We start from the raw sequence: 14,513 nt of genomic DNA, 5'->3' as shown, positions 1-14,513 counted from the left end.
ATTTGCAGATTAATGTTCAAATCTCTGCTCTGAAGGCATATGTCCTTCTGCTTTCCCAGTCTCTGACCCAATGCACCTTGATTTTAGTTTTTGCAAGGTAGTAACTTCACCATGAGTGGTGTGTGATTTTGTTCATCCCTTCCCTGGAATGATAAAGACCCAGGTGCTTACAGCACTATGAAAGGAAGAGAACAGGAAGAGAGGAGCAAATCCCCCTGTGATGAAGAATGAATTGAACTTATGTGCTGTATTTCCCAGTAGACAATTTTAAGAGCTAAGCAAAGAGTTGCTGTGTGTGTCCAGGGCTGGCTGTGGCTGTGCTGAGGTGTGCAGTACCCAGCCCCTGTGTGCATGCTGTGCCGAGAACCATGGAATCCCAGAATATGCTGAGATGGAAGGGACACACCAGAATCATTGAGTCCAGCTCCTGGCCCTGCACAGAACACCCCACCCTGTGGGGTGTTCTGTGCAGGGCCAGGAGCTGGACTCAATGATCCTGGTGTGTCCCTTCCAGGGAATGCTCACAGGAATCCCACCCTGTGCCTCAGAGCAGTATTCAAATCCTTCTTGCACTCTGTCAGCCTTGCAGCTGTGACCACTTCCCTGGAGAGCCTGTTGCAGTGCCTGAACACCCTCTGGGTGAAGAAATTTTTCCTGATATCCAGCCTAAACCTCCCTGACACAGCTTCATGCTGTTTCCTTGAGTCCTGTCACTGGTCACAGAGAGCAGAGATTGGTAGTTGACTCATCACTTCCCATCATGAAGAAACTGCAGAACTTTCCCCTTCCCTTCCCCTGGTGAGAAAGCTGCAGAACTGCTGTGAGGTCTCTCCTTAGTCTCCTCTTCTTCAGGCTGAACAAGCCAGGTGACCTCAACTGTTCCTCATATGGTTTTCCCTCCAGACCCTTCACCATCCTCATGACCTGCTTTAGACAGTCTCTAATAGATTTAGTTTCCTTTTTATATGATGCAAAAGCTGTGCCAGGATGCACCCATTGCCCTGGCATTTCCAGAGGATGGAGGAACCCTGACTGCAACGGCCTGAGAAAGGCACAGAAGAGAGAAGCCTGCCAAGAGGGAAACCATTCCCATGGAGCTCCTTTGGCACCCTCATGACTTGCTCTGCTCTTCATTCCCAGCTACCAGTACAATGCTTAATTATTTTCATCTGTCCTTCCACACACATAAATCTTCATTTGCCATCAGGGTGGCAGATAAAAGTATCCCATGAACTTCTTATGGAACATTTCTGATAAATCCTGCTGGCATGACTGCACATAAAAGGAAATGTATTAGTGGAAACCTGGGTTTATGTAACTCAGTGTCCTCTGTTTTCTTTCAAGTGTACAGAAGCTGAATGAGTTTCTCCTGAGTGACGAGATTGGAGATGACAGCTGGAGGGGGGGGGACAGCTCTGTACCTTATGAATCCTGTAAGAAGCACACAGGACTTGTAAGTTCTGCTTTATGACACTGAATTTCAAAGCAGAGAGGCCATATAGCCCCATACAAGGGCAGTGGCCAAGCTGACAGAGCCTGGGAGGTTTTATTCCTAGCCTGGCTCTAATATTGACCAGTTTTGCCTCTTTTATGTCCTAGTCTCTGTGATTTTATGATATGAAGGGTCCCCAAACACACTTAAGCATTGCTGAAGTGTCAGTAGTAAAAAAACCACAACCTAAACCAACCATAATACACCAACATATTTAAATATGACTAAAATTCAACCTTCTTTGTTTTTATAGAAGGCTCAGGAGGATATCTTGTGGTTTGGGGTTTGTACTGTCTGTTGCCCATACAATCCATCTCATACTGGGCATCCTTAGGGAGGAACAATTCTTGCTTTGGGAAATTCAGAATTAAAGGTGGAAAAAACCAACATCAAACTTTGTGAAATAGGAATTGATTCCAAAATGCTGTTTCTGGAGTACTAAACATAGAGTTGATTTGAGTAAAATTTAAAGAAAAATGAAGATGATTTGGGAAAAGGTGTTTTTTCATTTTGACATTTTTCTAAAGCTATATATTTCAACAGATTCAAACTGACTGTACAATTTGAAATGTGACTGAAATTTGAAGACAAACAGACAGAAATGATTAGCACAAAATAAATTTTATTTTAGCTTGCCAACCTGAAACAACACCTTTCTTGTTTTTCTGGGCTAGCAATGATAGTAAAAGAAACAAAAATGAGACTGTTTCAGCTTTTATTTTATTTGTCCTGTCCACCTTTTGTTTAGTCCTATAGAGACTGTAGATGATGGGGAAGAGGGTTTGAGAGGGATGGTAGAGATGAAATTTGGGATGGTTATGCATGGGAAGCAAAAAATCCCGATATTTTCTGTGATTCAGCTAAGGGTGTTTAAAACATTTAAAATGTGTGCATGACAATGTTGTATCTGTATTATCACATATTGAAAAGCACTGGCTGCTTCTCCTGAGCTGGAATGGTGGTAGGAAAGGGAATGGATTGTTTGCTTTACAGGGCACCAAATGCTGTCTTCTCCTGAGTATTCCAACTTCTCTGCTGTTCTCACTTCTCTCTGTGCAGCACACCAAGGCCATCAACAGGAGGCAGCCCCTGAGGTATCAGCTCGAGAGCTACGAGCAGCCAGCCAGGAAGCAGACACGGCCTGTGGAGATCGATGATGTGGCCATCAAGGTGGTTTGGAAAATGTTTTCCCTCATGAAAATAGGGAGCAGGTCCTCCTGCAACAGTACCCGACGGTGCCCAAGTGCTGCTGTTACTTCAAATTTTCCATGGCAAGAGCAAGTTTAATAAGTTAGCACTCTAGCAAAATTTTCAGTGAGAAAAGTGAGCTTCAGACCAGTTTTTACAGTTATTTCATGTCTTCTCAGGAAACAAAGAGGCATCATGAATCTGATGTCCAAGTCTTTAGTCTCATATTTGACAGAATGAAAGTATTTGGTAAATAGAGCTCAACTCAAGATCATCCCTTTCTTGCCTTACATACATTATGTACATTTGTGTATTTATCTTTTCTTACTCACAATTTTTGGGGGTTTGGCAATCTTTGCAAACTTATCTTACTTTTATCTCTGTGTGTACAACCATACCCCACCGTGTTCATAAATCACAGATTTATTTTATGAAAGTATTTTAAGTCTAAATTAATAATTCTAATTTTTCCCCTCCTGTGTTTAAATATCTGATTTGTGGTAATTATTTTGTAGGTGACCAATGGATACTTTTCATGGGGAAGTGGTTTAGCTACACTGTCCAACATAAACATTAGAATTCCAACAGGTAGGATGAAAGCACAACTTAAATGTGAAATATATAATGTCAAATTGTTATTAATTCCACTTCTTGATCTTTTGAAGTGCACAAAGGTACACATTTAGAATTTTATAAGAAAAAAATGGAGTTTAAAGTGTATACAAGGTCATGAGCTGTATTGTTATATAATAATATCATTAGATAAACTTTGTGGCTTTTATATATCTATATAGTTTATATAGTTTTATAATAGCCCAAACTAAGTAAAGAGTTAGAATAAACATGAAAAATGGTTGAGAAAAATGGTTGAAAAAATATAGTTATTATTTTTAATAGAGAAATTGAATAAAAAAGAAAGAGGAAGAACTCCAGACTCATTCAAACCAAGGATCCATCTAACTCAGTATGCTATTTTCAGCAATATTCATATATTATACTTTTTCTGCCATTTATCAACATTACAGTCTTCCAGTTCACAACTATTTTCATTCAGAAGATGGAGTTTTTCTGTCAAGAAATCCTTAATTATTTTGTTTCTTAATGAATTCCTCTTTATCAAGCTGAGTTCCTGTAATTCCTTGCATCCTCAATGTCTTTGGCTAGGGTTTCCACAGGTTTACAAAATGCTGGTTTGTTTTGAAATACTTGCATAGCAAGTGTGAAAAGTAGCAACTGATAGTTTTATTATTATTAATAATAACAATAATTTTTTGTTGTTGTTGATAATGGTGTAATATTCATAACACTGTCTTCTGTCATTTCATGTTAATAGTCTTATGCTCTATTTTGATCTCCTATCAAGGGCTTTGTTTTAAAATAGAGTATTACTTTAGGTTGCTGTCACACGGTGATTTAGTAATCCCCAAGCCTGTATGGTTTGTTTCCATGTAGCATTAAGTGTCACCAGTAGAATGTCTGTGCTCCAGGAGTTTACAGTGTGAGGCCATGGGTTCACAGGCTGGGTGAGCCAGAGTTTGCCTCCTTTGGAAGGAATAAGACCCTTGGCTCCCAGCTGGAGAGAAGCTTAACTGGAAAATTTCCAGTACCTAAAGAGAGGGCCTACAAGAAAGACGGAGAGAGACCTTGACAAGGGCCTGGAGTGATAGGACAAGGGGCAATGGCTTCACACTGCCAGAGAAAAGGTTTAGATTGGATATGAGGAAGGAATTGTTCCCTGTGAGGGTGGTGAGGCCCTGGCACAGGGTGCCCAGAGAAGCTGGGGCTGCCCCATCCCTGAAAGTGTCCAAGGCCGGGTTGGACAGGCCTCTGACCAAGCTGGGATAGTTGAAGGTGTCCCTGCCTATGGCAGAGGGGTGGAACTGGGTGATCTGTAAGGCGTCTTCCAACCCAAACATTCTGTGAATCTATGAAATGCACTGGCCAGCACAGTTAGTGAGTTCCGTCAGTGTACAGGAAGATCTGAGAAGCACCATTGTCACTGCAGAGTAGGACTGGAGGTAGGAAAGTGTCTCTGTGGGGGGAAGGGGAAGTACAGCAAAGCAGAGAAGAGCAATGGGTCTTCTTTCAGTTTATTTATTAGATTGGCACAAATGCACTTCAGTTAATTTACTAGATTGGTCCAAATTTTCATGGAACTCCAGGCTGAATAATCACTCCCCACCATATATCGTTTGACCCTAAATAACTTTCATAAGTTCCATAAAACAAATGTTAATATAGGTAAGAGCAAAAGTCTCATTCCTTTGGAGATTAATGTGTTACTGCAGTCCATTGATGTTTCCATAGATGAATACATGCAATATTGCCCATTAAGTAGTGGATGCTAAAACAATTATTTAATCACTTTGAGTGCTCTAGAGCTGAATCTAGCTGGGCCTTGTGAACTAGAGTATAACTGGTTTTTTCTTTCTTTTTAAAAAGTGTTTTGTTGTTTTTACTATTATCATAGGTCAGATGACAATGATTGTGGGCCAAGTTGGCTGTGGCAAGTCTTCACTTCTCCTTGCTATATTGGGAGAGATGCAGACCCTGGAGGGAAAAGTTCACTGGAGCAAGTATGTTTATATAGCTATTAATTGCTGTATTCATTTAAGGAGGAGGCTGAGATTTGCTATGAGAAATGTAAACTTCATGCCTCAGAACTGCATGTTGAGTGATTACCATCACCCAGATCCTCTCTGGAATGCATCACCTGCAAATCAGGAGGCATTTTTCACTGTTTTATCATGTGCAGAGCAGGGTGCCTCAGCAAGGGAGAGAGGCTAGTCTGGTGATTAATATCTAATACATTGGCCTAGCAAATGACCTGGAAAGAATGCATAGGCTATTCGTTTTATCAAATAGGCTTCAGTACTCACTATAATTGAAGGCAGCATTGTCACATTGTTCCTGTACCATTGTTCCTGTACCAGTGAAAGTCTGGAGCTTCTACAGCCCAGTGGGATCTGGGGGGTGCCAGCCTAACAGAAAGGATGTATTTCCCCTCAGAGCTGCTGATAATGCTGACAGAAAAAAAAAAAATTACAAGTGAGCAATGCTTTTCTCCTTCCCTGGCACCCACTCAAGCCTCAACTATTGAACAGTGTCACTCTTCACAGTAATACGATCAAAAAGCAGCCTGAGCACACCAAACACCTTAAAAGTAAAGGCTGAGCAAAAGCTGTTTTTGAAAGGAGAGCTGCCCATGAGGTCAAGCCTTGGATTCAGAACCAGTGAATGAGAACTTCCCAGAGAAATGAAGTGGGGCAGCAAGCACTCTTCAAGCCTAGGCAGGGCAGAGACAGTGGAAGTGATGTGCTGTAACCCCAAGACTTGTTCTTTGGTTTTAAATATCAGTTCTGTTTCTTTAAAACTATCAAGCCAAATTCCTCTCAATTATCTTTTTGCTGAGAAAAGAGGGAATTTTGTCACAGAGACAAATATTTTGTTGCCCCATCCCTTGACTTGTAACCTCCTTTGTCATATTTTTCTTACAGAAATATTGTAAACTGGATGTTTTTTGCTTTTCCTGTGATAGTATCCATGGCATTTTTGCTCTCTAGCTATTCTTCACTTTCTGCTATTCTAAACATATGATCTCACTAGAGTAGCAGGTACAGCTGAAGCCAAAGCTACACTAAATTTAGTTTAATTATATATGAATTTAGGCTTTGAAGGAAGAAGATGTGACCTACCCCAGTTAATTTCTTTGAGACGTGCAATGAAGGTTTTTATACCATAATCAGGCATTGTTTCTCTCAGTAGTTAAAAAAAATAAAAGAAATAAGTAGAATGTACCTTGAAATAATTCTCACAATTGTTTTGAAAGAAGTATTTGAGAAAGACTCAGATTTTTCCTAGACAAAGATACGGAACCTTGGAAAGATTAGAAAAATGAGAAATCTTAGAAACATAGTAGATACAGCTTATGAAACGTTTTGTAATTATGAATTGTGAAAAAAAATAAGTTTAATATTGCTCAAGAGATAGAATCATGCTGTCAGTTGGTTAACAGTCTGTTCATCACCACAACACCAAGAAACTCAGGTTTTAGCCAACACCTCAGATTTTTTTCCTTGCACACTATAATTGTGATATAGCTGATGCAAACATGGTTATATTTTGCTGGTAATTTCAGACTCCCTGGCAGACAGATGAATACAGAAGGAGAATTCAGGTATTTAACTAAGTGGCTCCTGTATTTTGTAAGTGTTTTAAAAAAGTATAATAAAGGTCCTATTTACCCTTTTAAGTCCCTTTCCATGTGATTCTCCATGCATGGCTAATGCAGCTACTGATCCAGGGATGAAATGCAGGCTAGGTGAATTCCTTTACAAATTCAGCTGTAACAACAAAGTGATTGTAAGCATGGATAAGATTGCAGCCCCAGTTGTATTGGGACAATCCTGCAAGGCATCACTGGGATTCAAATGCCCTGTTGCTGTGGAGGCTGACTGCTGTGAGAGCTGTGTGTCCTGCTGCCAGGGTTGTCACTGCCTTGGCATCCCAGGGAAATAAAGCATGGCCATGTATCTTTCTGTAAAAGATCTTGGCCATGGCAAATCTTATGGGCTGGGTCTCAGTTTTTCCCACTTATATGAGACATGGCCCAGAAATGTGACATCCTTAGACATGGAGCTGGGTTTTTGTTTTCCCAGTGAGCAATCAGCTTGAGAGGCTTGTTAGACACTGGTGCATGGGGCTGTCTGGGTGTAGTCATTCAGCCAAGACTGTTTCAGATGAGAGTTATTTATTAATAAGTTATTTCTTAATAATTTGTGGGAATCATGCAGAGACAGGTATTCCCCTCACGCACATCAAGCCAAACAATCTTCTCAGACTGCCAAGCCAACAGGGGCTACGTGGAAACCTTCACTTGCTACGTGGTTTTTTTCTACATTGAAATGGTTTCTGTGCAAACAGCTTGTTGTATACTAAATGAAAAGCTCAGGAAACACAAGAACTATTTAATAGATCCTCAAAAATAGCCTGTTTTGTCCTCAATTATCCAGAAGGATGTGACAAATATTAGGAAAAATCAGTGCCCCCCTTAGAAAGATTGTCAAGAGCAACACTCTCCCAAATTTGGTTTGATTACAACCAAATTATTGGTTGTAATCCCAAAGATTACAACCACAGGAGCTCACAGAAAGCACTGAAGGGCATAATGAGCACTGGAGGGATAAAAAAATCATCCATAAAAAAGTCAGTGGCCAAAACCAGCAGAACTACCAGTTCTGGTTGCAGGCACAGGCCTAAATTTCTCCAAACTCCTGCATGGAATTTGTGTAGATGCTTGGTCCTCATCTTGCCTCAATTTCCTGCTGATATTAGCAGAGGAAATGGTTCATTCTGTGCATTCTGTGGCTACAGGGGTACCCCAGGGATTTTGTACACCTTTCTTCTCCTCCCTCATTACTTTGTAGGATGAGGGAATCAGGGCCTGCTCAGACATGCTTTAGTCTGTTTTAAAATATTATAAGTTACCATAAAAGTGTCTAAACCTCAACAAGAGGTCTTTTTTACTTTTCCTAAAACCTTGATTTCAATTGATTTTTTTTTTGTTGTTGTTGTTAGTTTTTTTACCTTATATATTCAAAATCCAATAAAAATGACGGATTTGTTTGGCCCTTCTTACCATTTCAGACTTGAACTTACCACACCCCATTATGGGCAATATGCATATTTTATAGTACAGCTGAAAATCAGTATAAATAGCCACATTACAATAAATAAATGAACTAGAGGAAATAAATGCTAATCCCCTCAGGCAAATAAAATACCCTTTTGAGAAATCTCAGGAGCTTCAATTTCAGCCCACTCCCATGCCCTGCAATCACATCACTCTCTCAGATTCAGCAGGGTAATAAAGTATAAAACCAAATACTTAATCCCCTTGTTTGTGAAGGTCCCAGCTCACTAAAGGTCTTCTCTGTGTTTATTCATGGGATTATTGGTGAATGTGGGTTCTCACAGAAATCTCATTCATAATTTGGGAGAATCAAAGTCTATTTGTCAAGCTGAGCTGGGAATGAAATTTCTAACCAAGGAAAAAGTGTTTAAGAAACAGAGCTCCTAAATGTAGTCCTTTCCCATTGAGAAAGTCTGTTTTGTTATCATGGCAAGCAGGTTAAATCTGGCATGGAATTGCAAGGAGTCTTGCAAGGCTTGTGCCAGTTTTTGTTGACTTGTAGTTCAGAAGGTGCTCCCAAATTTATACCTGAAAGCATTTTCTCTTTTCCCTGCAGTGCTCTCCTAATAAAAGTTTGGAGGTCTTAGAGCAAGTGTAGGGTTTCTTCTTCTTGTTTGCCTTTACCTAATTCCTAGTCCCTTTTCAAGCTCTTCTTAGATTTCATCTTTTGCTCTCTTGTGACTTTTTTTCCCATTGTAAAGAAGACAGGAAGCTTCTTCTGAATGAGAGATCAAGTTTTAGTGAGGGACTGTCTGTTTTGAGCCTCAGTATGTGGCTCTCTGACACTTCTGAGACACATGTCTCAGGTGCTCTGATGCAGCACCTGCTCTGGCAATTGGTGTATGAAGAAAACACAGACTGTGCATTTTAGGAGGCCTGAATTATCCAAGTCCTCAGAAAGCTGATGCGCAGCACAGAAAACATCGCTCAGTTCTGGCATTTTGGGAAGACGCTTAATCCATGAGTCTGGCATTCCTAGGACTCTGCTTGCTGTTAGAATTTTTATGCTCTTTCTAGACTTGGATAGCCTGCCAATGTTTGCAGCTGCATTTACTGGTAACCCAGCAGTCAGGCCCTCATTTCTGTCTCAACATAAAAGTGTTTCATCAGGAGTGTTCATAGGCCTGAGAGAAGAGGATTTGTTTATTCATGGCTTTTTTTTTAAGTCAGGAAAATAATGTTTTAGCATGAGCTTTCTACCCCTTTCCAATGCCTGTTTCAATTTACCTGGTATAATCTCTTTTAAGTTTTGCACTTTGCAGCGATGCATCCCCATGCCTGGAATGAGCATCATTGCTGGTCCAAAACCACTTTCCCTGCCATTCCAGGCTCTTGGCACTGTTAAAAATTCAATTAACAAAAAGAGGGTACTGCAAAATCATTCATGTCATTGCTAATATTTGAATGTTCTTCAGAATGTATTTCTTAAGAATATGATCCTTAAGAAGTGGAGGATGACAAGGAAAACCTACATGTTGTAGGGCTGTGCACAGCTTTATGCAGCCTTAGTGCTACAAAGAGATTCAAAATCTGTTCTGATCCTACAGTGTAGCTGCAAACTCATCTTTACTCCAGGGGAAATTTGACATCAGTTATCAGCTTCTGCAGGCCACTGGCAGAACTGTGTGGAGAAGCTAACTTATTGTTTGCCATGCAATATTAAAATTTTAATTTTTAATAGGTTTTATGATACAATTTTAATTTTAAATACATTTTCTAACAACATAATTTGCCTGTTTAGCCACTATGCCTTGTAGATACGAAACTGTCACATTTCAAGTAGTATTATGGTTTTGCTTAGACCTGGTTTGTTTTTCCTTCAAGAACATAAAAACCCAGACTTATGCTGAGTTCTTAAAGTATGCCATTAACTCCAGGTTCACTGTGTGTAAAACTAGCACAAAATGTGTTATTCTTTATATTTCCTGCTTACTAAATGTCATTTACCATAACTTACAGTGTAAATGAAACTGAACCTTCTTTTGAAGCATCCAGAAGGTATTATTTCTTTTCTAGTGTATCATTAAACAATCATTAATTTTTTCAGAATTTCCCCAAATCCTCACCTTTGTGCTCTTAAGCCATCTCCATGTTTCCTTACCATGTTGATAATTGTTTCCTGTGGGATTAATTGATAGACTGTGCAAATCCAGTGGATCCCACACTTCTCCAGCCAGTGAACCACTACCTCTGTCTCTTGTCTGAAAGATGCTCAGCTCCCATCTGACCACAGTGGGAGTTCAGTGTGCTCCTTGCTATGCAAGGCAGAACCTCTAGGTATGAGGTATCATTGGGTGTCTCCTCCCACATGTTTTTGAGTTTTCTGCCCAGCACCTGGTTCCCCATGGTGCCTAATCTGGGATGGGATGGAGCAGGGCACAGAGGGAGCCAGCTCAGCTCCAGGTGAAGCCAAGCAGGGACTCCACCCCTGGCTCCAGGTTTAAAAGAAGGACAAGCTCCATTAAAAGTATGTCATAAATGAGAGAGAGGTAGTGGCACACAGACCTGTGGTTGGGAGCCACACCAGGGTTTGCTGCCCCATAATCTTGAGGATGTATTTCATACGAGTGCATATGAACGGCTAAAACTCCTGGAAGTTTTGGGATATTGCTGACAGCTTCTAACCAGCTGTTTTTCCTGCCTTAGCACCCCTCTCTCAATAGTAGATTCTACATGCTTGAAGCTAAGCAAATGTTTTGGTGGAAGCAATACCATCAAAGAGACAAAGCAAAGGAACCTCATTGTGGCCTTCCAGAACCAGCATGGAGCCTAAAGAAAAGATAGAGAGAGACTCTTGACAAGGGCCTGGAGTGACAGGACAAGGGGAATGGCTTCACACTGACAGAGAGCAGATTTAGATTGGATATTAGACAAAACTGCTTTATTGTATGTGTAGTGAGGCCCTGGCACAGACTGCTCAGAGGCTGTGGCTGCCCCATCACTGGAAGTATTCAAGGCCAGGTTGGATGGAGCTCTGAGCAAGCTGGGCTAGTGGAAGGTGTCCCAGCCCATGGAAGGGGTTGGAACAAGATGATCTTTAAGGCCCCTTCCAACGCAAGCCATTCCATGATTCTATAAGTGTTCAGATCCATGAGCTGGTACCAGTTCACACCTCCTTCCTCACATCACCTTGGGCATCTCAGAAAAAATTCTGAAATTATGCGACCATTTTTGCTGCTGTACCTTGGAAAAACAGACAGCAGTAAAGAACATTCATGCCCCTATTGACAAATGTCAATAGGCATTTAGACACATTTAAGGTATGTCTAATAAATCCTTGGGATGCTACCCCTGATTTATTCCCAATCTGGATTAAACTGCCCTCTTTTCCAATATCATTGAGGATCTAATAAACTGAAAGGAAAAAAGTATTCATTGAGAAGAAAGTATTTATATGTGTGGCCACATAAAATAATCTCACACTTCAGAAGGCAGCAAGTCAAGTGTGCCAATGCCATTTGAAGAGTGCTTTTTCTCTCTCTGTTTTCATGTTAGAGAAAATAATGCCAAATAACTATTCCTGTGAGAATTTAATATTTCTAGTATCATTTATAATTTGCTTTTGGATTTGAATTGCAATTGCTAGATTGAGGTAGGTACCAGCCTTTTATAGTAGAATAGAATGCATCCCAGAGTGTAGATTTTGCCATCAGGGGAGAGAGTGGGTGCTGTTCTAACAAAAGCATCGAATTTAAAACTCTTCCCTTCTTTTTGTTTTGCTTATGTGTTTCCCTGTGTTTTTCTGAATGCACATTCATGAAATTAACTTTAAAAAACCTGATTATCAGACATTTTATGGTGTGAGGGCTTTGTTTCTTACTAAAGCTCTGTGTCTGTCTGCAGTAGGAACAGGTACTCCGTGGCTTACGCAGCTCAGAAGCCGTGGCTGCTCAATGCCACCGTGGAGGAGAACATCATCTTTGGCAGCCCCTTTAATAAGCAGAGGTAAATATCCATCTCCTTGCAAAAACACCTGGCAGCTCCTTTTAAAGAGGGCTTTTTGGCATCTTACGGAGGATGTTTGTAGATTCTGGAAAATATCAATCAGTGAATGCTAAACCTGTGGTGGATTTAGCTGACCTGACTCAGAGGAAGGTTTCTAGTTTAAGCCAGGATGCTCCTGTAACCAGAGCACATGTCCAAGATGTTTGTGAGAAATCCCACAATGGCAGTGGCTCTCCATAGAATACAGCTGAAGCCATATGTGTCATTTCCAAGGTGAGATAAATCTCACCTCTGGAGACTACTTATGTAATTTTCTTTTGTTTAATGGAGCCTAAGGTTGCCAAAGGACTCTGAAAACAGGGATTCTAGGCATGTTTCCATTGAGTTTATGTGCTAATCCTGCTGTGATCAAGTTACTGGAGCAGCCACTTTCCAAAAACAGCATTTATGAAGATGTAGCGCCTCTGGGGAATGGCCTTAATTCTTCCTTTACAAATACAGGAGAAGGAAGTGTGAAAGCTGAGGTGCACAGCTTCTATTGTGCCTACCCAGCACCTGCTTCTTCCAGCCTTCTAAAAGGTCAATTAAGAAATGTGGAAAAAGTGACTGGACTTAAGGAAAACAAATTGCGGATGTTTTCAAAGGCAACACTCTCTCTGTTTTCAGTTACTGAAAATACACCCAGTTGCTCTCAGTCTGTGCTGTGTTAAGATGTATGACTCCATTCTGGCTTGATAAAACCTAACCATGACCAAATGCCTCAAAATCCAGAAAAGCACCAACATTTCAGGGACCAGATTCTTCAGCCACTGCATCCATCAGCTTGTTTCACTAGCTTCAAAGGGGCAAGACTGAGTTTCAGCACTCATATAGTCTGATCCCAGCTGCTCATCAGCAGATCACCTGCTACAGACCCAGAAATATCACAAAAAAATTTTCAAAATTTTGCAAGTGGTTTGCCAGTTCTGGTAAGACCAGAAGCACTGTAAGGATCCTTTGTCCTGTAACATCACTCCAAAGAAAATGAAGAGGCACTTAAAGGGGGAGAATAAAACCTCAATGGAAAATGTCTTCAAACACTCTGGAGTCCAACAAAACAACTCCATGATAGGGAGGAATGTATTCAATAATTTACATAATTAAAAAGCAGTCTTCCCAATAAAGTCTTCTAATAAAGATGCATTTTTTTTATAATGCTTCTTTTACAATGCTCTAGGATTATTCCTCAATTATCATTTTGCCCTACTTATTTCAACAATTATTCATCCATCACAGAGCAATAAAAACTTCGTGGTGACATCTACCTGGAGGTTTTTGTGTTAGCAGAGTGAGTGGCTGGGTAAACAATTGCAATGACCATGTTGTTTTTCCAGGTACAAGGCTGTTACAGATGCCTGTTCTCTGCAGCCTGATATTGACTTACTGCCATTTGGTGACCAGACAGAAATTGGAGAAAGGGTAAATAATGTGAATGCTTTATTCTCTGCTTGGCCTTTGTATTAAGAAGACACCCCCTGATGTCACTCAGACAGTTCTAGTGTGTATTGGGCTGCCAGACTGGTAAATAATTGTAATTCACCAAGGGTTACTACCCAAAAAAGCTGAAATCTCTTCAGCTTCTTCAGCTATTTCTCAAATGGGATTTCTTGGCCAAAGTCTCCCATATTTTGCTTGCAGAATTTCATGCTGGCATTGATTACATTTGCAATTTAAAAAGCCTACTATTCTCAGAGCAGCTCTTCATAATTTACACTTATGCATGAATAATAACTTTTCTTCTGATATTATATGAGGACTATGCTTGTTTATCAATAGAATTAGCATTTTAATGAAGTTTTTTATTTACTATAAATCCTATCATTATAAAAAATCACATTTCCAAAGGCCTGTCATAATGTTTATTCAAAGATATCCTATTTCTGATCCCTTTGAATCATTAGGGGATTAATTTAAGTGGAGGCCAACGACAGAGAATCTGTGTAGCTCGAGCACTCTACCAGAACACCAATATTGTCTTCTTGGTAAGATTTTTCTTTTTCACATGGAGCATGCAAAGTTAGTAGAAAACTGTAATTCCATGTATTTAGTTTATATTTAAAAGTCCTATGGGGACTTCTGTTCAACTCCAAAACCAAACTATAGAGAGGAAGCATCAAAACATCCTGGGAGACTGATGAAGGTGGGAATTTCTGCGCA

The 14,513-nt window shown here is 40.3% G+C and overlaps 1 protein-coding gene across 2 annotated transcripts in view; it reads left to right on the top strand.

The window, feature by feature from the left end:
• ABCC9 (ATP binding cassette subfamily C member 9) overlaps window positions 1–14,513 on the top strand; it is a 69,402-nt gene that overhangs the window by 29,732 nt on the left and 25,157 nt on the right. Inside the window, exons 14-21 of one of the 2 annotated variants that reach the window (XM_054282239.1) lie at window positions 1,345–1,453; window positions 2,552–2,662; window positions 3,196–3,268; window positions 5,151–5,256; window positions 10,332–10,370; window positions 12,216–12,317; window positions 13,691–13,775; window positions 14,258–14,338. In XM_054282239.1, the coding sequence (XP_054138214.1) occupies window positions 1,345–1,453; window positions 2,552–2,662; window positions 3,196–3,268; window positions 5,151–5,256; window positions 10,332–10,370; window positions 12,216–12,317; window positions 13,691–13,775; window positions 14,258–14,338 (706 nt within the window). The remainder of the gene's footprint in view (window positions 1–1,344; window positions 1,454–2,551; window positions 2,663–3,195; window positions 3,269–5,150; window positions 5,257–10,331; window positions 10,371–12,215; window positions 12,318–13,690; window positions 13,776–14,257; window positions 14,339–14,513) is intronic. The other variant, XM_054282240.1, reaches the window with a different exon arrangement.

Source organism: Melozone crissalis, unplaced genomic scaffold, assembly GCF_028551555.1.
Source record: "Melozone crissalis strain CALT ecotype California unplaced genomic scaffold, PUWL_Pcris_2 ptg000033l_1, whole genome shotgun sequence".
In the NCBI taxonomy this organism is placed as follows: Eukaryota; Metazoa; Chordata; class Aves; order Passeriformes; family Passerellidae; genus Melozone; species Melozone crissalis.
The sequence above is the reverse complement of the archived record's forward strand: the minus strand, read 5'-3'. Positions and strand labels throughout refer to the sequence as shown.